At 37.9% G+C, this 25496-nt stretch overlaps 1 protein-coding gene across 1 annotated transcript; it reads right to left on the bottom strand.

Annotated features, from left to right (window-relative positions):
- Positions 1–14714: 14714 nt before the first annotated feature.
- On the bottom strand, positions 14715–17381 carry LOC149237247 (putative beta-D-xylosidase 7). The gene is made up of 5 exons (XM_089369212.1): positions 17342–17381; positions 16862–17176; positions 15951–16120; positions 15769–15866; positions 14715–15046 (listed from the first exon to the last, which is right to left on the bottom strand). Exons 2-5 carry the CDS (start codon positions 16904–16906, stop codon positions 14715–14717), a joined length of 645 nt encoding a protein of 214 aa, XP_089225338.1. The 5' UTR covers positions 16907–17176; positions 17342–17381.
- Between the last annotated feature and the right edge of the window lie 8115 nt (positions 17382–25496).

The following is a 25496-nucleotide window of genomic DNA, read 5'->3' as shown; positions in this document are numbered from 1 at the left end:
TTCAACCCATTCCATGGCCTCTTTACTGCTGAAACGGGCCATAAACCAACCTTTGACCAGAGAGTTTATCTTGCATGAGGCCGCTGGGGAATTTTCCCACTGACTCGATGCCCATTGTCTAAGATCTTTGCCGGAGACGGGCCGCCCCCTGATTCTGCCCACCAGAGTAACTTCTGCGATCTCAAGGACGCCATCCACATGCATATCCATATCAAGAACAAGTTCTGAGAAAATCTTAGTCTTTAAGGGCTTTGCTTTCTTTCTTTTCTCCCCAGCCCTTGTCACCTCTGAGAATCCATTCTGGTCCCCGGGCTCTGGGTCATGTAGGTCGTCCCTTTGAGACCCGAAAACCGGCCTGGTAACCTGCACATCCTCATCTGATGGTGGGGTATCGACCAAACCCTCAACTGGGCTGCCTACCCTTTCAAACTCCGGAAAGACCTTTCCATGCACCGACCCTATTGCCGGTGAAGTCGGAACCATTCCTTGTGAAGCTTGACCGCCTTCTCCGGGTAGCAATCCTGCCGACTCACCGATTCCCAAAGGAGGGTTCTCTGGAAAAAGCCCCTTTCTTGCAGCGGATGGAGGAGCTCCACTCCCGACCTCCTTCCCTGTGACGTTTAAACCACCTACCGATCTCCACACCCCTCTGTTTTGGACTGAATTAATTATGTCTTCTAATCCTCCGGAAGGACAAAAGATCTTGGCTGGAGATGATAACTTACCAGACGGCCCAGCGAAACATTTGTCTCTCCACGAGCTCAAAACTGGCAGTGAGGGCTCCTTCTCCTTTCTCCTGCCATCAACGCCTAAAATGCTCGATAAATCCCAGCTTTCCTCCAACAGCCCCTTTGCAAAATCTGCAGCCCTAGTACCAGCCGTCAAAACCGCACCAGCTCCATTCCCTTCGAGCTTTTCAACCAGCTCTCTAATGTTCTGCTCGCTTAAATCCTTCCCCCACACTGTAAGCACATCCTCCGGCGAAGGGTCAAGTTCCACCGACTCACTAGCAATAACCATTGTAAAACCCTAGAGATCCGGAAAATGGTAAAAAACTTCCAACCGACACCCGAGAAAGCCAGCAGTAAAACCGCCTGCACAACCGAAAAAACGCATACAAAATGCTAGACCGGGTCAGTTCCGAGGTAAAAGTCACGGGTTATTGGAATAAACCGCTCGATCAATCTTCCTTTGGCAATAACCCGCCCGCCTGAGGGGATAACCCTTTGACCCGCGCGCCCCACACCGCTTGACCACTGTTGCACCCGTCTCCCTCTGTGGATGCCAGCGTCGCGTCTACCTGTACCTGCTTGTCAGTTTGCAGAAACCCTATGCTACCTAGACCCTGGCCCTAGGGGACCAGGATCGAAGCCAGACCTCGCCATCCATCCGTCAATGTGTGTTTGTGAGCGTGACATTTGTTGCACTTGTTCTTGTAATTTTGATATATCATGTAGCATTTCTTCCTCTTCTTCATGAGTCATGCTAGAGCTTTCAGGCTCCTTACTAGGTGTTTGCATTTTTTTTCCTCGGGGCATCAGTTACCGATAATAAAGTTTTACTATGCCCTTTGAATTCCGTTAAACCAAGCTTACACAAAAATTAAAAAAAAAACTACACACCTTTTTTCACTTTATAGAAGCCTGATATTGAATCTGATGTATCTCTGTAATTTCGAATCCTCCAATTCTGAAATTGCTACCTGTAGTATCCTTCTGCGTCCTCTTTCCAATGCCACAAGTCTGAGCCAAATTGGATTCTCCCAGGAAGAGTTATGTGAAATCTCCCACCGTGACTTGCTTTTAGACTGGTTCAGTAGAGCGAACTTGTACGACGTGCCACGAGTCACTGTTTCAACCTTTGAATCTGAAACACACACAAAAGAAACTACAGTCTGTCCTCTTTCTTTACCTTTTTACGAAATTTCAATCCGATCCTCAGAGAGAGAGTTATGACGATTTTCCCCAGGTCACCTGTTTTGAATGTAATTCAGGAGTCTGCAAAAAGACCAACTTCCTCAGATCATATCTCCGAAAATATCGCGAGAAAAGCTCTGAAATTCGGACCCAAGATTCAGCGCCAATTTTTCTCAAATGGGTTTTTTTTGCGACTTTTGAAACGTCACAGAAAAAAAGTTATAGCGAAAATTCCACGATGACCTGTTTGGAGCAGCGAAACCCTAGAATCCAAAGCTCTGATACCAAATGTTATGAAACCAGCTCACAAAAAGATAGAAAAGAGAGATCCACACCTTAGAATTCAGCCTCTTCGAGGGGGCAACCTCCTTTACATTACATAAATGAACAATTCTTGGATGATACAAATGACAAAACCTCCTTTCTATATATAGGAGTCTAGGGAGTCACAATATAATCCAGCCGACCTAACAATAATAATATAAAGCCACAAAAATAACAATAGAGGGATTCTATGGGGCACAGAAATAACAATATGGGGGTAATAGGGGCACAACAATATAAATAAGGGGTATAACTACAATAGTAATGGGGTAATCACTAGTATTATAGGGACCCAACAATATGCCATGGGAGTTGTACCGATGCAGCAAAAGAAGTCAATATGCTACCATTCAGAGAAGTTCTCTCAGGCTGTGATAAACTATCCCACTTATGACAAGGAGTTATATGCATTGGTCTAGAGTGTGAAAAAGTGGAAACACTACCTGATCAGCAAGGAGACCATCATCCATACGGATCATTAGCCCTTGCATTATCTTCAGTCACAAACCAAGTTGCAGCAATCTCGTCATTTCAGGTGTATGGGTTTTCTTCAGCAATTTCATCTGGTAATAAAGTATAAGAAGGGCACTAGCAACAAAGTAGCCGATATGCTATCTCGCCCTCCTATTTCTGCTTTTGTTATTTTGCATAATGCTTCGTTATCTTTTGAAAGTTATGCTGAACAATATGCTAACGATGATGACTTTAAGGATATTTATGCAAAACTAACCCATGGTTCACAGGTGGACAACTATCACTTGTAGGAGAAACTATTGTATCACCTTGGAAAATTGTGCATACCCATGCGGGAAAGGGTACATGTAATCCGGGAAGCCCACACCTCCCTTGTGTCTGGTCATTTTGATGTTGAAAAAACTTTGTGTCATGTACAAAGATTTTGTTTTTGGCCTCATATGAAGAACATTGTGACTTGTTATGTAAAGGGATGTGTGATGTGTTCTGTTTGAAAGCCCTCTAATAGAAAACTCGGGCTCTAGTCACCACTCCCTATTTTGAATCGTCCATGGGAAAGTGTGTCGATGGATTTTGTAGGAGGTTTTCCTTTGTTTAGAAAAAATCATGACTATTTGTATGTCGTCGTTGACCATTTTAGTAAGATGTGTATTTTAATGCCTTGTAAAAAGCAGATCACTATAGAGCAGACTGCTTATCTTTTCTTTCAGCATGTTTGGTTCCATTTTGGGTTGCCCACATAGATTGTGTCAAATCGGGACTCTCACTTTCACAGAGAGTTTTGGACCAACTTGTGGAAGATGATGGACACCAAATTGAAAAGAAACATGACATTTCATCCATAGACTGATGGACAGATAGAGGTTGTCAACCGCACTGTGGTACACTTGTTGCGAGGCTATTGTGGGAAACATCCTAAGTTGTGGGATGAGCATCTTCCATATGTGCAACATTCCTACAATCGAGTAGTGCACTCATCTATGCATCGTTCACCATTTGAGACATGTTTTGGCTACCTGCCCAAAGATCCTTTTGATATGGTCTTTGGAAGGGAAGATGACTCTAGTGGACATGATGACAGGGACAAAGCGCAACGGTTCATTCAGCGGATCCAGTTGATTCACCAAGTAGTACAAGAGCAGTTGGAGAAAAGTCAAGCCCGGTACAAGGCTTGACATGACAAACACCGAGTCGACCATCAATTTCAAGTGGGCGACAAAGTGTGGTTCCATATCAGCAAGGACAAGATGAAGGGAGAAGGGAAGAAGTTGTGACCAATCTGGTATGGTCCATTCACCATCTTGGAGAAGATTGGAAACAATGCCTTTCGTCTCGATTTTTTGACATATATGTAAATGTACTCCATAGTGAATGTGGAAAACTTAAAGCTTTATGAGCCACCATTGATTATGGAAACCAAAGAGGTGGGATCAGTTCCTATAGTTGATGATTTTGCACCAGAGTATCTCAATGAGTTTCCTGAAGATATCATCCTTGACAGAAGAACCAGGACTTCACAACGGGGGATGTGGAATACCTTCGAGTTGGTTTCAAAGGAATGCACCCTAGCAAGGCAAAACAGCTGGAAAAAGAAAGAGTGAGGGAAAAATTCCCTCACTTTCCAATTGACTAATAAAGCTTTTGGCAGTCCAAAAGCTCCTCAATGGGGAGGATTGATCCAGGTGGATCTCTAGACACCAGGGCATGAAAAAGGCTCAAAATTCATAGTGGCATAAAGTTGATTAACTTTACATCAGATCTAAGTGCTCGCTGTCCTGATTCCAACAGTGCAAACAACACTCCAATCCGAGTCCATATGAAGAAGATAGGAGCAGTCAAAGTTGTGGGTTGACTTACCCAGGTGGCAGGCTTAAGGAGGGCACAATTTGGCAAGAATCTGGCATTGGAATCCAGCCATTTTTCTAGGTGAATTTGTGGGTCTGTTAATTTGTCTCCTAATGCCTAAGGTTCTGGAAAATCCCCAAAGGGGCGATGGTTACAATATATTAATGAAAAAAAAGGGTCGAGCGGCCATGACCCTGCCGCCCCCGGAACTACCACATAACAAATATTAAAAAATTAGTGGGGTGGGCAGCCATGACCCTGCCACCCTCGGTACCCACTGGAACCACGTATAAATTAAGTGGGGTGGGCGGCCATGACCCTGCCACCCCAGAACCTACACATAACCGTCATGTAATAATGGTGGGGGCATGGGTTGTCAACCCCGTTGCCCCTCCACCTCACCCATATATGATAGCACCAGCGGAGTTGGGGGGGAGTGGGCCACCGGGACCGGCGGACCTGCCTCCCAAAAATATATTATGGCATTAACCATATGTTAAATGGGGAGGGGCGGGATTTGATCCCCCGACCCCTCCTCAACAACTTTCCAACTTTTCCATTGCACCAAACTGTTTCGTTGGTTAATCCACCCATCAAACTTATACTTAAACCTTTTTGCATAGTGCACCATGGAGGAGGAGTGTGCACACAGTTCGAGGTAGACCAATTTTGCAGGTGGCGGAACCATGAGCAATGCAGAGAGGGGGGTGGAACCATGATCTGAGCAATTTCTCCAGGGGGCCAGATTTTCACTTTGTCAGATTTCGACAAATTTTATATGGTTTCAGCATTTCTCGACGCCATGAACTCAATGGTGTTGTCCGTTTCTCCAACAGAGTTCTCCATTTTTCGGCCATTTTCCAGAATGGAGGTATAAGACTCCTTTTGTAAATGATGATTGTTCTCTTCTTTCTCATGCCACTTAATGAATGAAGGCCTCCCCATTGATTGAGCAGGGCCCGGAGACATAGTCCAAATTGGACGAACTCTGTTATCAAGTCTCTTATCTTCTTTCATGCTTTTATGTGTTTCTCATATTCTCTAATGTGTACATTAAATTTCTATGTTTAAGCTACAATTTATGCATGTAATTATTTAATACATCTATAAGAAAAAGATCTTGTATCACTGGCCTCCCAGGCTGTGCTTTGTGTAGTTTTGAGAGACAGTGCCTTAGTTGGCCCCTAGGATTGCGTAGTGCAATTTCCCGAGTAGCAGTGATGCTGACTGAAACTGCACATTGTGCAGTTCCATTCCATAGCAGGCCATGCCGGACTCTGCTCTACGCAATTTCAGCAGTCAGTCATATCACTGGCATCCTAAGCTATGCTTTGTGCAGTTATAGTAGTCAGTCTCCTAGCCTATCCCAAAGAAAACTGCACAATTTTCCCAAGCAGTCACCTAGGTGTGTTGCATGTCAGTCCTAGAGTTTCTTTTAGTTTTCAACTGAATTTTTCTTGCCATGAGGGTTTGCCTGTCTCCAAGTGTCACAGGTGTTCATCAGTCTCTTAGCAGTATAAGTACAATGGCTTCCAAGAGAGCAAGGTCAAAGGACACCATTGAGAGCACAATTGGAGATGTGGTAGAGAAAGTGTTTATGAGCTTGCCCATCTATGAAGATACTAAGTTTTTCATAGATAAGGAGATCAATATCACATGGCAGAACATCAATAACATCTTTTCAGGCACCTTAGAGGAGACTCTGGAGGACCACAAAGTCTATGTCAACATACACAAGTCAGGCTTGTACCGGGTTGCATGCAAGTATCCCTCATTTCCATGCATGGACATGATCCACTGGATTCTCTTGCATATTAATCTCGAGAAAATGGTGCTAAGTAGTGTCAGTGGAACAAAACTTACTACCTTCAGGGCAGAGAAATTTCAGGAGATATATCACTTGCCGCAACTGGTGAACACAATGGATGCACTCTTCACCAATCATAGCAGGAGCACAAACTAAAGATACATATTGAAGAGTTGGGTGAGAGACCCGTCTAAGTTTAGGACAACACCCAACCAGGTATACAAGACAAAGACATTGCAGAAGTCTTATCAGTTATTGGTCATATTTGCATGTCGCTTATATGGCCAAGAGAGTATAGAGACCTTCGCACAGAATTGGGTGATTGTGTTGGATCAACTGGAGAACGAAGGAATACCTTTCAATTGATCCAACATGTTGGCTTTCTAGCTGAAGGGGAAAGTAAAAAATGTTGGGCATCCACCCAAGGGCCAGCAAGTAAAGCTCTTCATGTATTCCTAATTGCTTGATGCAATATGTGCCTGTCAACAGTTCCTTGGCTTGGGTTGGGCATGGACACCTTCAAAAAAATCTATGCACATCTATTGCAAGTTGTTTTCTAAGTGAAGTTTCCGTGGTGTTATACTAAATCTATCAAATCACTTCATCACCCTAGTGTACAAGATGATCTTTGACCGCCTTGCATGTCACAAGCAACGATGGAGGAATTGGTTAATATAGCATATTGGTATGCATCACCCCTTGGTAATTTCATCCGGATGTACAACATGGAGAAGGCTCTGCATATGTTACCAAAGTTTGCCATGGACAAGTTGGTCATGCAAGAGGTTGCATATCACATCTCGATAGGGTTGTCAGCAAGACTGCACAATAAAAAGAAGGCACCTTGGCCCACTCTTCCTTTGTGGATCAGGTTGTATTAGATACAGAGTCTCATGCATGTTGAGGCTGAGATAGAGGAATTCAAGAGACTCCCCTTCAGCATAAGAAGTTTCAATCCATACAACCCGCACTTTGTAGTGAAGGACCACTGTACGAGAGTGCATCATCCTTGGATCCACGAGGCATGTCATTGGCCTGAGGAAGACCCATGGAGATATTGCTAATACTCCTTGAGGCTCAATGAACCAATCAAAGTGGCTGTAGAGTGGTTACCAGTGCACAAGGCAACAACATCTCAGAGAGCAGCAACATCAGTAGTAGCAGAGAGAAGTAGACTTGTGCATGACAAAGGAAAGAGGAAGATTGCCGAAATTGCAGAGGTAGAGTAAAGCTGCAAGTTCAAGGAAGATCCACTTGTAGAAATAACAGCTTTGGATATTGAAGCAAAGAAGCAACAACGCACCAAAAGGATTGCGCAAAGACAAAGGGAGAAGTGGAGACTGGAGGAGGCATAAAAGAAGTTGCAGGAGGTGGAGCAACAACTAAGGGAAGAACAAGAGCTGCGCAGAAGGGAGAAGGAAGCGCAATAGGAACATGAAAAAAATGAAGCATAATGTGCACACATTGACGAAATTGTGCAAATACATGTTATTGAATCAAAACAGCTAAAAGATAGAAACCAGGGTGAGTAGTTGCAGGAGTAATGGAATTGAAGGCATGCATCCGGAGCCAGATCCAGAACTATGAGGAACTCCTACAGCTCATCACCAGCTTACAGGCTTCACACACACAAGCATTGAGGAGCATGGATGTCATTGTGTGCATGCGTACGATCCCATCCATTAGCACACTCACCGAGGCAAAAACAAAGAGAAAGGTCTGACTGGAACTACACATGTACTTCAAGCAGTTGATGCACAACGACCACCGCAGATTTGTAGATGAGCACAGACACCATGCATAAGTATGATGTTGGTCTGACTGCACTCAAGACTATGATGCGATTGCTACATGATGAGTTGGACAGAGCTGCCAGATCAGTGTACATGGATGCTACAGAGGCAAGAGTTCACTTTCAGAAGGGTGTCACCATGGAGAACGCAGACACCATATCAGACTACCAAGCTTGGCATCAGTTTTCCACCAATGATCACCAAGAGGATGTTGACGATTTAGCCTTCACACAACAGTCAGAGACTCAGTGATGTCTTGTATGGCTTACTTAAGCCCATTTTTGTCTCACATGGGTACATGTGCGGAATGCATTGTAAACATGTTGTAAAGTGAAAGATCAAGTGTCAATAGTAGAATGTAAATAGTCATGTCTAAGTTGAAGAGTCATGAGGGTAGTCCAAGAGTCACAAAGGGGAATTTCAAGGGTCACCCCACCCTTTTCTATATATAGAATCTCATAACTCATTGTACAAGATTTTGGGAGCCAAGCTTCTGATTGGTATAACTTAGAGAAATATTTGAGTGTATTGTAACGAGCATTGGATTCTCCACAGTGCAGAGCGAGTACATCTCTTTGGAAGGGCATGCGACAATGACTGTAATGTTCCACTATTGGGGCTAGTGGATGTCATGGTTGTATGTATGATTGGATATTTCACTCTTTTAATATAATAGAGCCAACATGTTTCATGCATGTATTGTTATTGTAGTTCGACTATTCTGGTTACTCTAACAATGTATGTAGTTGTAACTTACGCATGTATGTATGGAATATTCTGTATATGTTTGTATGAATCTTATCGAAGCGTGTTTTTGGTTTAACTCATCACTTTGGATTGTCAACTATTTTTCTTTCCATATTGAGATGTCTTTCGTCTCGTGTGCTCCCTTTCAAGATGCCTACTATTACAGGCTTCTAAGGGGTGCCCTCCTCTCCCCTTTCGTGTGTTAAATCCTTTCCATGTATCTTCCCTGACTTTCTACAAGGTCACACCCTTGCTTCCAACAAGGACATCTTAGTTACTTCTGCGCGAAATCACAGTCAAGGCGATACTATACTACCCACTACTAGGACTCCTACTACAAATGGTCTGAGGTCTAGTTGGGACTTCTTACAGGGGAGATCCTTGACATGTTGGTGGGTTCAACACCATCAACATTTATGGCGCTAGAAGGAGGGCTAGATGACAAGTTGAGTCCTCAAAATCGGTTTTAAATATTCACATATCTATCATGGAGTTTGTTACATTTCACACTCCAAAATGTTTGTCCAACAGATATATATTTGAAATTGAGAGGGAGTCCTGGGATAAATTTTCCCAACTCACGTATAATGGTGAAGGTGAAACAGCGTTGCTTGAACACTTAGATTCCCTATATGCACTCATGGAGATCTTGGAGGATCCCGATGAAATTTTGGTTTGTACGCTGCTCGTGCACACACTTCGCGACTACCCATTTCTATGGTATATCATACTGCCTCATGGCTCTGTGCACTCATTCAAATAGTTTAGTGAAAAAATAGAATTTGGTTTTCACCATTTTGATCGTGAAGCACTTGATAAGAAAATGTTACAACAATGGAAGGCCCCGCATGAATCTGTAATGAAATTTTGGGATCGCTTCCGTCTTCTCTCTTTTGAAGCTCTGAATAGTAAAATGCCTTTCCAATATCTTTTTGAAAGATTCAAGTATGTATGTACCATATTGATCAATCCAAGAGAGAAAATAAAGTTCAAACCCCTCTCAGCATACTTCGGTGATGGAGTTGCGCAACCACAGGCGGACAAGGTTGTTGTCACAAGCTACTGTCCGCCTTACTCTAATCAAATAGCTCCACCCCCGCAGAGTGATGTGGGAGAGTGTGCACACAAGTTTGTTAAACTGTCACCTCCCCCCACCCCACCTACTTTCAACTTCTGCATAGATTTGGTTAGGAATCCCATGTGTTGTCACATGCACTTTTTACCTCAACCTCTGTCTCCGCATTCTATTGATCCTCTAGATTGTACTGTCTTGTGTTCTTCCATTCCAGATTCCACACTTGCTATGAATGAGGATAAAGCTATTGACGAATTTGATATTGCACAACCAACCTACACTATCATTTACGATGAGTATGACTAGGAATGTGAACATGAACCTGCAGTGAAGGATGCCTCCTTTTTTCTGTGCCTCCTTTGCTTTTTCTTGACATCTTTGGTGATGCTGCTATATCTGATTTTCTTTGTGAAAATTCATCCTCAGATGAATCTACTTCTGATCATTCGCAGAACACACCCGATGTCAGTCCATCATTTAACAGCGGAGAGGACAAATCTTTCATTGAGAATCCATTTGATATTTCATCTACTATTTTTGGAAATGCAGAGGGTGATCATTCTTGCTTCTCATCTACCCCTATGTATGATTTATTAGATCATGAGGAAGTCGACGAACTCATTGATTTTTCTGATTGTAGCTATCATGATCTCTTTTCTCCTATATTCAATCATGATGTTGATTCAATCGTTGTTGATATTTCCATGCCACCCATTTTTTATGATCTACCTGTCGACGAAGTTAAAACCCCACAGGCTATCAAGGCACTTCAGCTTGAGTTGATTGTTATATACGAGCCTCATTATCCTGAGGCTAGTTTAACTTCCATCAGGGAATTTTTGAACCACCCAAGGCTCCTCATCACTCGTTTGTATGCAATAAAGATCAATCCAATACACAAATTTCGCTTCCTCCACCTGAATCACATGATCCCCTCGCTCATGCATTAAAGGAATCATACACAACGAGCAAACTTGCAAGGCATAATTTTTCTCTCTTTCTCATGTTTTCTCGTCTGTCACAGTGAAAAGAATGTACATGATTATCATTTGCATGCAGTGTATCACAACACCATGTTAGCTGCACAGAATGATTGTCTTGCACTTTCATTCTTTTCTTTTCTGTGGGCACATTTAAACTCAGAGTGTGTTCATTGTTATATCTTTCAGGTTTGCTGGCTCACATGACTATCTTTTTTGCAAACCATGCCTTCACCAACATGGGTCATCCAATGCGACGGTGGTACATTGGAAATATCACTTCACGTGATTAGGCCCATGCACTGTTAGGATAGGATTAGGAGTAGTGTTTGCTTTTATTTGTCTGATTTCATGCATGTTTTCTTTGTTTGTTTGTTTGCTTTCTTTCTTTATTTTCTTTCACATTTGTTTCTACTATTTTCTTTGTTGTTTTGATTGCTTGTTTACATCCATAGGTTAGTTTCACATGAAACCATGTGTGACTCTTAAGGCAAGTAGGGTAAAGTACAAGAGGACTTGTATATTGGTTTGTAGATTTCTGTGGAGTGGTTTCTGAGAGACTGAATTCGGATATTCCACAGTGTTCATCTTTTTATTTGTCGACGTTTCCAGCTAGACCAAGACTCATCATCAGGACTGATATACAGAGAAGAGAAAAGTGCGTGATAAATATGGTGTAGGAGGGCTATTGAGTTGATAAGCCGACCTTTTTTATCCTATTTTAATTAATTCTTATAATATTATCATGTTATATTTATAGAATGTATTACTATCTATGTGTTATTTTATTTTATTTTATTTATTTATTTATTATATACTTAGTAAATAATTATTATTGTTACTGATTTTTTTATTTATTTTTTAAATTTTTTTATTTATGCGAATGTTTGTTGATATTGTGCAATGTTAATAAAGTTTAATTTTGATAATTGTATTAATATTATTGTATTAATATTATTTATTTATTTTATTTATATGTATATATATTTTTATTTAATTAATTAATTAATTAATTTTTTTAAATTTGACTATTAATTAAAATTAAAAATGTGAGATTAGTTTTATATTGTTATATTTAATTAATATAATTAATTTAAAAGCTATATTTTTTTTCTTTTTTTTATTAGAAAACAAAGTTTTGAAGACCCTTAAGTTAAAGGATTAGGTTTGATTTTCATAATTTCATGAATTTTCTAGTAACCCATTTCTTTATGAGCAGTTTTATATTTATATTTATTAAAGAAACACTTAGATAATTAAGACGCAAAGGTCAAATTTCTTATAGTTCTATAGGATGCTAGGTTAAGCAAGGGAAATGCTTGACAGGGACAGATGAGGGGAGGAAGGGGTATGAGGAGGAAGGGACAGATGAGGGGAGGAAGGGGTATGAGGAGGAAGGGATAACTTATTCAATGGGGGTAAGTATAGAGTTCCAATTTTTACTAATTTCCAAGCCTCCATCTTTATTAAGGTTACGAGGGTGTTTAATGATTTCAATAGTCTCACGAACTTTCCGTTTGAAATGGTGTTTTTCGTTCGCAATGACCTTAAACAATGTAAACTTTGAAACGGGAACTGATACTGTTACCCGTTTCGTAGAGATAGAAAAAAAATGACCCGATTTTCAAAAGTGGTGACGCAGAATACACATGTTTTTTTTAGAACATGGTTTTTGGAACTTTAATTTTTTTCATGTGCATTAAGTTTTAGAATGGTAGTGAATGGTAGTGATTTTCATGTTGATTTAAAAAAGTGGTTATTCTGCATCGCACCCTTTTTTTAAAAGACCTATTTTTTGACTTTAAATTTTTTTATTGTATGGAATGTAAATAATTATTTTTTAAAATTAATAATTTTGGAAGTGGTCTTCTTCTTCATATTATCTTGTTTTTAATTTTTTTTGTAGTGAGGTTTTTATTATTTTGCATATTTAAAGAAGAATGTCGATATTTTGCATTTTCGATATTCTACATATTTATACATTGTTAATTAAATTTTCAATCCAAATGAAATAATTGTCTGTAAAAAACAAATATAAAAAAAATATATATAAAAAAAGAAAAATAAAAAATAAAAAATGTTAAAAAAAATTATTTCATAAAACCTACAAGAATTTGGAAAAAAAAAAAAATATATATATATATATATATATATATATATATATATAAGTAAGTAAAAATAGAGAAATTAAGAAAAAACATTAGCAAAACTAGGGAAAAAAATAAAAAAATTAAAAACAAACTAGTTTAAAAAAAAATAGAAAATTAACGAAAAAATGAAAAAACTAGTAAAATTAATATTTTAAAAAAATACCTATTTTTGATTTTTTTTTTTAAATTCAAATTATAAAAAAATAAAAAACAAAAAATAAATTCAAATTATAAAAAAAAAAAACCCAAATAAATGCATATTTTTTATTTTTTTTATAAGTTAATAATAATTATTTTTTTTAAAACTAACATTTTTATTTAAAAAAAATAAAAATAAAACTTAATTTTTTTTTTAAACAAACCTTTTTTTTTAATTAAAAAATTCATTATTTTTTTTAAACAAACTTTTTTTTTTTAATTAAAAAAATTATAATTTTTTTTAAACATTATAATTTTTAAATAAACATTATAATTATAATTTTTATTCAACAATTTTTTTTAATTAAAAAAATTATAATTTTTTTTAATTTTCATATTTAAAAAAATTATTAAAAAAAATTTAAAATAAACATTATAATTATAATTTTTATTAAACAATTTTTTTTTTAATTAAAAAAATTATAGTTTTTTTTAATTTTCATATATAAAAAAATTATTAAAAAAAAATTTAAAATTTAAATTTTTTTTTAATACGGAATTATTTGTTTTTTTGATTAAAAAAAAAAATTTAAAATTTAAAAAAAATTTTAATACGGAATTATTCATTTTTTATTAAAAAAAAATTATTTTTTTGGGCCGCCGCCCTCGGTGGCGCGACCGTGGGCGGAGGTGCCTGCGGGATTGGATAAGCACTACTAAATAGCAGAAAACAACATGTCAAGAATGAAAATCCTACATGAAACGACCTACCTTAGAGACATTCCAAGCCGGGTTATAACTAGAGAAATTCAAGGGGCAACTCCACAAGGAGAAAGGTGGTACCAGAAACTGGTCAAGGACAAGGAGAGAAGGGATGGAATTCTAGCCTTCGAGAGCCTTCCAATTCTAGCATCAATCTCTGGATGGCCAAAAGGCCAAGACAGAATTGTTGGTTAACTCCCAGAAGATCTGATGGATTCTGGAATGATGTTTTCCAAAATTAAGGAACAGCTCATAATCACTCCGAATGGCATCTTCAGAAACAATGCAGCCATCGCCAATGTGGAGGGCAAATGGAACCGATAGCTCAGTCTTTTTGTTGGAAGATCCGGTCAGGCCTTGGTCCTATTGAAGAAGAGCACCAAGCACAAGAAGAAGCAGTCCATGATCAAGCAAATCGAAATACCAATTGTAGGATATTGGGTCAGAATTTTTTGTTACTTTACTCTTCTCTGATGCCAATTGTAGGATATTGGATCAGAATTTTTTGTTGCAATTGTTAACCATGGCAGAATGTCACTAGCATTTTGGTTATCTTTTTGTTTAAATTTCAGAAAAAGAACAAGGCTTGGCCAGTAAGACCATAGGAAAAAATAGTATAATGGCTACTGTAACAAAGCCCATGAGGGCCTAAATCTATGTTTTTAAAGTTTATCGACTCTTATTGCCAAGAAATTTAGACAATTTAGCAGGAGGTTATAGTCTCATCAAATTTTACAGCCAATGACTTGGTCCCTGTTTTCGACAAGGGCAGATGTTTTCTGTTGTTCTTGAGAAGCACAATACCCTGCCTTGCAGCTTGCAATGCCAATATTTGATGTTCAGCAGAGCACACAACCTGCATTTTAAGTTTTCCCTCCAGTTGATGGTTGAGATCACCATCAAAAAGCCCAAGACGCATGCGCACAGAGAACAAATTGCGAAGGGCTCTGTCGATATCTGATTCATTCACTTTTCCTTTCGCTATTGCTGACATTGTGTATTTTCGCAAATAACTTCCACAGTCGACATCCATTCCTGACAAAAAACATGTGGTAATACTACTATCAGAAGCAGAAGCAGTCGTCTTATCAATAACCGCATGGTACTCCTAGTATAGAGAAAACAAATCTACTGAAGACAAGGCTTTCTAAAATAAAATTGATGGATGATTGCAACTAGAGATAGGTTCTTTACCACTGTTTTTTGGGCTTATAAAGGTGCATTGTTTTAAATGTTTATTGGGTGTATTGAAATATGGCCACCACATAAACCCAAGTGCGATATGCAGCATGAGGTTTGGAAGCTCAAAGATGCGTATCTTGAGTTGACAAAAAAAGGTTATTAAATCAGTGTGGCCCATGGGGTTGTATATATGCAAGTTTTAGCTTCACAAACTCGAAGTGCATATCAAACCTGAGTTAAAATGGGTCCGTCCTGATGCATATGCACTTCCCTGTTTTTTGTAATTTCATGTATATTGCTGGAGGCTGTGAAGCTCAAGGGTGCATACCTTGAGTTACACAAACGCTCTTTAAAACAGAGTGGTCATCTATTGGGATTGACAATATGCAACCTCTAACTTCAGAATCTCAAAATGTATATCAAATCTGAGTTAAGATATATCTGCCCTGATGCTTTCAGAATATAAGATTGACGTCTATTAAACTAACTTGTATGTATTTGCCTGCTTTCAGAATAAAAACGAGTCTGTTAGTTTATATGCATTTGTATGCTTCAACGTTTATATGGGTAGTTACCTGCTTTCAGAACGTCCGCTACAGCATCTTCTGCAGTCGGTGTATACCGATGAGAAGTGTAAATAGTGGCAACAGCGTCACAGTCTGCTATGATGTAACTGAAAGACAAAATTCATATCAAAGAGGAGTTATTCACCCCAAATAATTATACTCTGCATCTAACACATCTGAGGAAACATTACCCTTGAAAGCCCCAGTCACGTCTCGCAGTGCTGGTGAGAAGGTTGAAATCACCACACGTCGGGACTCCATTAACACTGTTGTAAGAGCACATGATACCACTGGCACGCCCTTGCTCCACACAGCTCTTGAACAACGGTTGATATGTATCCAACAAGTCTTGTTTGGTCACCTGCTCAAAAACATTAAATTAAAAAACACTCTTGAATTAGCACAAACCCATTCAAATCCAACTTCCAGTTGCTAACATTAGCAATTTCTGTGAACCCAGATATGCATAGTGGAACTTTGCCATTAAACCTGGTTGCATATAGAGAAGCAAGTATCTGGGGAGATTTTCAACACTGGGCAAAGCTAAACATTGTAGTTTGCAATCTGTATTTTTATCCCCACTGTCACTTAATAGGAGGATTTTACAGTGGTAAAAATAATTCCAGTGGACTGTTTAAAAGCATCTGGTAAAGATACTGTCAAGGGTTTTGATTGTTGTAGGTCCAAGGCCAACAAACAAGGTCGTTAGCTCCTTAATATATGCTAAATTTAGAGGGGGCAGTGCTGGTGTTTCCCAGTGAATGCACTTAATTTGAAAACTATAACAAATAAACCATTATGTCCGTAAAAGGTTAAGGAGGATAAATATAGTCCTCCATACCACTGAACATGCGGAGGTGTAAACAATGGAGGTGCAGTCCACAGTGAGAGAGATGTATGCCTGCGTGTGGAGGACTGTAATGCCTGATCATAGTACGACTGGCCTAAGTGGGTAATGGTGCACACCAGGTGTACTGATCGACATAAAACCCTGCAGCTTGGAGGCCATCGGAGACTATATTTATCCTCGCCCTGAAGGCTACTACCTCAAATGAAAAAACTGAGCAAATATGGAAATGCAGAGTTGGTAATAGAGTTTTACCATAGCATCGAAAGAGAAGCGAGTATGGCCCTCCCAGTTATCCATGTCGTAAGCTGTGAAATGCTTGCAGCAAGCAGAAGCTCTCAAATGAGTAGAAGAGTGGACATTTGTCTTAGAAGAGGAAGAAAGGGGATCGCCCTGTAATCCCCTAACGTAGGCAACAGAGTACCTGCTAGATAGCAGGGGATCTTCTCCCGGAGTTTCTTGACCCCGGCCCCATCGAGGATCTCTGAATATATTGATATTGGGCGTCCAGAATGTAAGCCCTGACGCCTGCCCTGCATTGTATATCGCTCTCGCTTCAATGCCAATTGCCTGCACAACCACAAAGCATATTCACTTCTTTAACCGAGATGAGTTATAGGTATTCATAACATTATAGAATACAGTAGCAATGGCAAGGGTTCCTTCCTTTACTGGTAACTGAGATGAGATCTAGGCATTCATTACATTATAGAAATAAAATGGCAAGATTCAAACCTGGGCAATGTGATACCAGAGTCGGGCAGGCACCTCCGCCCACGGCCGCGCCACCACGAGCGGCCGGGGGCGGTGGCCCAAAAAAATATATATATTTTTTTAATAAAAAACGAATAATTCCGTATTAATTTTTTTTTAATAATTTTTTTATATATGAAAATTAAAAAAAACTATAATTTTTTAATTAAAAAAAAAAAGTTTGTTTTTAAAAAATTATAATTATAATGTTTATTTAAAAAATATAATGTTTAAAAAAATTTATAATTTTTTTAATTAAATATGGAAATTAAATTTATTTTATTTTATTTTATTTTTTTGTTAACTATTTCTATTTTTAAATTTAAAAAAAAAATTATAATTTTTTTAATTAAAAAAAAAAGTTTGTTTAAAAAAATAATAATTTTATTTTAATTTTTTTTAAATAAAAAGGTTAGGTTTAAAAAAAATTCCGTTAAAAAAAAAAATAAATTTTAATTTTTTTTTGTAATAATTTTTTTTTTTTTTTAAATTTGAAATTAAAAAATTAAATTTTTTTGAAAGAAAATAAAATCCTTTTTATTATTTGTATTTTAAAATAAATAAAAAAATGTTTAAAAAAAAGATTGTTTAAAATAAAATTTGAATTTAATTTTTTTTTTTTCCTTTTTTAAAATAAAAATAGTAGGTTTAATAAAAATAATTAGATTTTTTTTTTAATAAAAAATATGCATTCTTTGGGTGTTTTTTTTTTATAATTTGATTTTTTTTTTTTTTTAATATTAATTTCACTAGTTTTTTAATTAAGGAATTCAGACTTCTGTGATCCATAGCATTGTTTAGAAAATCTTCGGCAAAATCACATAATCAATCTTGTGTCGACGCGTTTCAAACCAACCAGTGTGGTTCATCGTCAGGACAAGTTGAAGACCAATCCAGCTTAGCTTGATTAAATAGAGTGTGCAGAGATTCCAAAGGCTAATTTTGACATAATACTCTTGGTCAAATCACTAAATAATTTAATTAATATTCTTAGAAATAGCTAAAATAGGTAAAAAAGGAATTCATTTGTTAATTTTAAAAATAAATAGATATATTATTATTTACGAAAATTATACCCATATCTAATATTTTAATAATAATAATCTATATTTATTATTCCAATATGGTAATAATTCTTTATTAATCTTAGAATATAGTTACCATAGGTAATTTTTAAATAATTATTTAATGGTCCATTGGTATAATGGTCATTCGAAATTAAAATGATAAGAAAAATAATATATGTATATTAAATAATCTAAATCTAATAATCATTTATAATTCCACACAAATTTTTAAGTCATAATTCATCCTTTAAACCTAATGGTCAAATTATTAATTCAATATTTATTTATTCCAATAAAACAATTAAAGTTAACTAAATCAATTATTACTTATAAGGTAAATACCATAATTTAGGGTAAATCATAATATTTCTATAAGCCTAATGGCCAAATTTATATTTGTTAATAATCAATATTATTTCATATTTATTTATTCCACTCAAAATATTATTAAAGTTAACTGTATGATTAGTAAATATAATAATATTTATAAGGCTTAAAAAAGGGGGTTAAAACTAGTTTATTTTTAATTTCTTTTTCTTTTTTTTCCCAGTTTTTGCTAATGCTTTTTTTTAATTTCTCTGTTTTTACTTATATATATATATATATATATATATATATATAAATTTATTTTTATTGTTTATAATTTATAATTTTTTTAGTTTTTTAATTTTTACCATTATTTTTTTTTTTTTTTTTTACATTTTTATGATCGATATTTTTTTTTTTCATATTTGATTTTTTTTAAGTTTTATATTTTTATTTTGTGTTTTGTTTTTATTATATATCTTAATTTATGTTTTGTTATATTTTTAAACTTTTTTTTTTGTTTTGTGTTTTTTCATTGTTTTAATTTTTAATTTTATTTTATGTTTTCATTATTTTTTTAAAATTTAATGTTTTTCGGGGTCATGAAAAAATATTTTACGCCATTATTTCAAAATGTTGAAATTTTACATTCGAAAAAAAAAGTGTTCTTCCAGAATCAATACTATTCGTTTTGAGGGTGTTTTTTGGATAATTTTTGTGCAAAAAATTGGTTTTCACCACCATTTTTAAAACATGTTGAAAATTTACCCAAGAAAAAAATAGGTGTTATTCCAGCATCAACACTTTTCGTTTTTAGCACTGTTTTTGATGTTTTTTTGGGGTTTTTTGGCCAGAGTTCCCGTTTTGAGTTTATAGTTCCCGTTTCAAAGTTTACATTGTTCTTAGTTTCTTCAAGGCATATATGATGGTTTGTTTTACTTGCATGTTCAACTAAATCTGAAGAGCGCGTTCTTTCTTTACGGATATCTGCACTATGCTCTTTGAGCCTAATCCTCACAGACTTGCCAGTTTCCTCTATATATTGTTCTCCACAAGAGCAGTTGATGATATAAACACCTTTCTGTTGTAGATGTTCCTGGCTGTCTTTTACCGATTTCATTCTTTGTTTGATAGTTGACAAAGGTTTGAATGAAGTTTTGACATCTTTCTTTATGAGAATTTTGGCTAGCTTTTCAGTGACCCCTTGAATGTATGGGAGGTAGGCATTAGAAGTCATGGGGTTTTTTTGATTTGTTTGTATTGTTTCCAGACTTGGCCTTTTGAATGGCTTGGAAGATGCTTTTATTATTGTATCCTAAGTTGGCAAAAGTTCTTTTTAAGTATGTAATCTCTTCATCAGTGTGGTTTTCATCTGAGATTCTACAGGCTCTAGTGAAGAGGGTTTGCAGTACTCCCATCTTTTGGGCTGGGTGGTGATGTGAATCAGCATGGAGGTAGTTATCGGTATGTGCCTTTTTTCTGAATACTTTATGACCTATGGAACCATCCTTGTTTCTTATGAGGAGAATGTCCAGGAATAGTATCCAATTATTCTCCTCCATCTCCATTGTAAACTTGATGTCATTAGATATGCTATTGAGATGGTTCAAAAAGTTTTTATGTTCATAATCACCATGAGGCCAATTGACACTGGTGTCATCTACAAACCTTGTCATGCGGAAAGAGTCAATTTTGCGGACAAAACCGACCTCCCTAGCAACCAAAGGTCGTCTAGTGACAAACAAAACAATCAAGCACTATCTTTCCCTAAATATGCATTTAAAATAAAAGCAACCAGGTGTTTAAGTCTTACCTTTAGTCCAACGCTTGTTTGTTGTAGTCCAGCCTCTCTGATCCAGATGAGCTCCTTCTCCTTGAAGCCTGCATTCACTAACAAGCAAACGATTACATAGCACCTGAATAACTCATATAATAAAACATATTCATCATAAAGACCAAGGAGTATATGAAACAAATTATATAGAACAACTTGTTGAGAAAAATGAACTTAATTGTATTAATTGGAAACAAAAGAAACCATTACAACCAGTGCCTTGGTGTTGTGCAGGTCCCTCCCAGGGTCCAGCAAGAGTTCTCCTTTACTTTGATCAGCTCACCCACTTCCAAATGAAGCTAGGAAAGGATTGGAATCTCTCCTCTCAAGCTCTATAAGGGAGTCCTAATTTCAGCAGCATCTACCCTTAGGAATGTTCAGCTTTCAACCTCCCCTCCCTCTGGCCCAATGCCTGTATTTATAGTGCTTTGGAGGAAGTTAATCAGGTCCACCATGAATGGGATAAGCCCCTCTTTCAATGGGATAGCTCCCCTCTTCATGGGATAAGATCCTCTTTCATTGGGATGCATGAACCATCTGGAGGCGCTCAATCCACGTCAAACCATCTTCTAGAATGCTCTAGAATCGACCACAAGTAACTTTTTTGAAGTGAAACTTGCGCCTTTTGACCTTTACAGGAGTACACACCCACCCCTTTACAGACAGAGTGTACAAGTACGCAGGTTTTATGAACTTGTGGTGCGTACACGCAGGTAAGGCTAAGAGAAACTGCGTAACCAGAGTTATATTGACTTTTAAGGACTTTCTCTATTTCTTGGAGTTTGACATGAGGAGCAGAGGTATAAGACTTGCCAAGGAGGACAGTATGACTATTGATGGAGCCATACTGACTGCAAATAGTCATGGTGACAAATTTTAGTGTAACAGATTGCCCCCTAAAGTGCGAACCCTGTAGTAGATTAGGGTTTCATATCATCTAGGAAGGGTGAAGTACTTTATCATTTCAAGGATTATCTTGTGGAGAGCCCAGTTGGAACCTGCAAATATTCAACACAAAATACATGTATGAGATCATATCATCGCTGAGGTAGGCATTCCCATACTCAGATCAAAAACTTTAACTAACAAACTAACTACTGCTCTGATACAGGAATGATTTCGCAGTACATCATAATCATAGACTCATGTAGACACAGTATGGACGCAGCCATTTGTTTATAATTAGTCTACTATATAATGAATACAAAACTCCTCGCAGCCTGGATGGCGGAAACTAGATCCAGGGTCTTCATTTCTACTTCCCGAAATAGTACGATTCTATCCATGCGAATAAATGAGTTGATGTCGAGCATGGTAGAAACCACTTGATTACCAGTCAATGATGTAAACTGTTAACAAGTGTGAGAGAGACCACCAGTGATGTCAATGGTTCTCAAAGTACCCAGTACAATCCATGAGATGTGAATGAATGTGCTGATGTCGAACATGTCACGGAATCCTTCGATCGAAAGTCAATGATGTAAACTGTCGTCGAAGGCGAGAAACCTGCCATTGATGCATGCAGATTTCAAGGTACTGACGATTTCTAGATCATCTTTCTAGATAATGTGCTGATGTCGATAGAAAGCGATCCGTCATAGGCAAGCCCACAACACGAAATCATAAATCAAGTTGAAGAAATGTAGCTGTAAGGACTGACTCAGGGATGGTCAAGATGGATGACAGGTATTTTGCAGATGAATGGTTTATTTGCAGTGACCTCTTGAACACATAACGACACAACAGATGGCTTGGTGACAATTGACCCAAAGTTAATACCCGGCTGAAGACTTTCAATGTGGTTTGATCAACTGTGAGGCAAAGGATTTCCCAACCCAGGTGAATGAAAAGTGTCGTGTTCAAGAGCGGTGATAAGGTTTCTCTGAGACAAAGGATAACAAATAGGCTCATTTTTCTCTCTTTTCCCCCACCATTTCTGGCAAGTACCTCTTTATTTTTTACAAGCTTGAGGAGGATAACATTTGCTTGATTATAAGCTCATCCTTCGGATGAGTCCAACTTAGTTTAGATTCGAACCCTAAGAAGGAGTGGTCCGTTCCTGTTTGTAATCGAACAGGTCCTTTACTGTGAAATTTTAACGAGTCCAGTATAGGAGAAACTCGGCGTTTTTCAATTTTAGAGAGTCTGAAAAACTTAAGAAGACTCCAGGGTTGACCTTTTTCGTAAGTTTGTGTCTCCCAAGCCCGAAAAAGTATAAAATAATACTTGAGAGAACCGCTTGATCTTTACGACCAAGGAGTACTTTCATGATTAGTGTCTCTGACCTGAAAAGTAAAAAGCGATCAAGGACACGTCGTTTTATTTCCAATATCGAATTTGAAACGACAAAAATCCGGCAATCTTTTCATGTTTTTACGGTCAGAAAAGGGCTATAAGAGGACCGTCTTTTAATTCCGTTTTAACGAGTGTAAAAGAAACGCTCGGCAATCTTTTCATGTTTTAGGAGTCAGAAAAGGGCTTAAAGATGACTCTGATGTTTTTGTTTGTAAAAAATGACAATTTTCCCTGAAAATCCTTTATCCTGCACAAAAACCAACACATTACTCATACCTGTTGATGATAGATAAAAATACTTTGAAAAATACCTTTTCATGGTGAAAAATAAACAAATTTACCATTTATTTACCCAAAAAACCTATAAAAAGGGCTTTTACCAATTCATTTTTACCATTTTACTGTTGAGGAGAGAAAAAGGGCTTTTGGCAAGAAACTTCCCGTGGACATTGCGGAGAATCCGACCGTCGAAATCGAACGCCGTCTCTTTCAGGTATTCTACAACATCCTCCTCTTCATTTTCATCCGTTTGGAATTCATTTTTAGGCCCTAGTTTCATTTTTTGGAGGCTTTGGGGTTTCAAGATCCGCCTTTCGGGGTACGCAGGTGCTCCACTGGTGACCTGCGTACCCCGACATTTTCTCAGTTGGGAAAATGTCGGGCGTACGCACCTTGCCTTAAGGGAACCTGCGTACCCACGCTCTGTTCCTAAAGGCGGGGTGCGTACCCCGCAAAACGAGTTTTCAAACCCCAATTTCTTCAAAATGGACCAATTTTTTTGATTTCATTGAATCTAACAGATGTTTTTTGGTGTGTAGATTGCCCACCATGCTTGATTGGCGCGAGAGAGAGCACGAAGATGTTGATTTGGCCGCCATTAATCATCAACCGTCAATTGATGCTTTGAAGGCATGCGGCCTTTATAAATACTGGGCCATACCTGGCATGAGGGCCCAAGTGAGATTTCTAGAGTGGCTGGTAGAAAGGTGGAACGTTCAGGACCAATGCTTTTATATTGGAGGGCACCAGCTCGAGATAGAGCCCTCAGATATTTACTTTCTCACTGGTTTTCCCAAGAGAGGCGAACACTTGACTCTGTTCGGGACTAGGCCGGGTGGCCAGTCCATCGCTAGTCTCCGACTAGAGTGGTGTAACACTCAGAACCAGGAGAAGGGGATAGAGATCAAAACTATATCCCGACCTGAACTTATGGTGATTGCCTTTACAGTTACCAGACTTTGCGGGGCTGCCGCTTTGCACATTGCCACTGGGTCCCAGATGCGGATGGCGATTGATTGCTATCGAGGAACCATTTTTAACTGGTGTGATGCTGTGTTGGCCAATGTAAAAGGCCAACTAACTAGAGTAAAAAATGGGCAGCTAAAGACTTTTGGTTATGGGCCTTTAGTTGTCAGTTTTGGCTTAGAGAGGGTTCCGATGCTGATCCCACAGCAGCTCACTGTTGGTGTTGGGCTTCCTCGAGAGCCCAAATTGATGCGATGGGTTGCGGTTATGGCCCGTCATCCTGATGAGGGAACGGAGGTTGTTCGATTTACTCCGGAGTACTTTCACTGGTTAGAGGACCAGGTCTTTTCGATACAGGATTTTCCTTATGCCGGAGTTGATTTTCGTGGAGATCCGGACATGATTCTTCCACCGGGAGAACAATGGGATGATACAGGTAACTTCATTTTCTACAAGTTTTTAAACTATCTATTTTTTTTGTTTTTATATCGTCTCAAAACTGACAGTGACAATTTTCAAAATGCAGATGTAGGCCCACGTCGACCAGCCAATCTCCGGCCTTTCGAGAGGAGACTACCAGTTGCAGCGGCACCGGCCCCACAGGACGAGGCCACAGAGACTTTAGCTGAGTTGGAGCATGACCTAGAGCGTCTTACAGCAGACATACCGGAGACTACCATAGATGATATTCCTATCAGGCTTCAGCGCTTTGTAGTCGGGGTCCCAGGACCTTTTAGGAGGTTCTTGTGTAGGGTGGCTCGTGCAGTGGTGTCATATAGAGATCATCACCAGTGATTGGATGGTCGTTTTTGTAGACACATGTGACATTTTGGTTTTTTGTACTTATCATTTTTGCCGATCATAAGGTGTTTTTCAACCTATGATCGAAGACGATGTATTTTTTGACACACTCCTATCTATATATATCATTATTACCGGCTTATCTTGTAAATCATGTTATGGAATGATTTTAAATTTACATGTATGATTATTGCAAATGTCTATTTAACATTCGAGAAGCAATTGCATCTGCTAATGTATTTAAAGACCTTGGAATATGTTGATATTCAATGTAATCAAACTCACGTTCCAAGAGACGCACTCTCAAAAATAACCTTAATAACACTGGATTTCTAATGGCATACACTCTATTAAGCTGTAATACAACGAGTTCAGAATCTAACCTCACTATCAAACTCCGAATCCCAAATGAAATAGATTCAGACAATAACTCAATCACTGCACTGTATTCTGCAATGTTGTTTGTTGTTTGACCGAGGCTCACCCCATGCATAGAAACTAACTCGTCAGAGGGCGAATAGATAACCCAAGCTGCGGAAGAGATATTCCGTGTACTACGACAAGCACCATCAGCGAAACCAATGTATGT

This window comes from Pinus tabuliformis, chromosome 8, assembly GCF_031772625.1.
Source record: "Pinus tabuliformis cultivar Carrire ecotype Pingquan chromosome 8, CPIR1, whole genome shotgun sequence".
In the NCBI taxonomy this organism is placed as follows: domain Eukaryota; kingdom Viridiplantae; phylum Streptophyta; class Pinopsida; order Pinales; family Pinaceae; genus Pinus; species Pinus tabuliformis.
This window is presented reverse-complemented; position numbering and strand designations above follow the sequence as displayed.

Excerpts from the sequence above, each read along its gene's own strand:
- LOC149237247 (XM_089369212.1), bottom strand. The coding sequence starts at position 16,906 with ATGGATAACTGGGAGGGCCATACTCGCTTCTCTTTCGATGCTATG. Across the intron at positions 16,121-16,861 it reads GCTTCTCTTTCGATGCTATG|GTGACCAAACAAGACTTGTT; the intron begins GTAAAACTCTAT and ends GTTTTTGAGCAG. Across the intron at positions 15,047-15,768 it reads AGCGGACGTTCTGAAAGCAG|GAATGGATGTCGACTGTGGA; the intron begins GTAACTACCCAT and ends GTTTTTTGTCAG.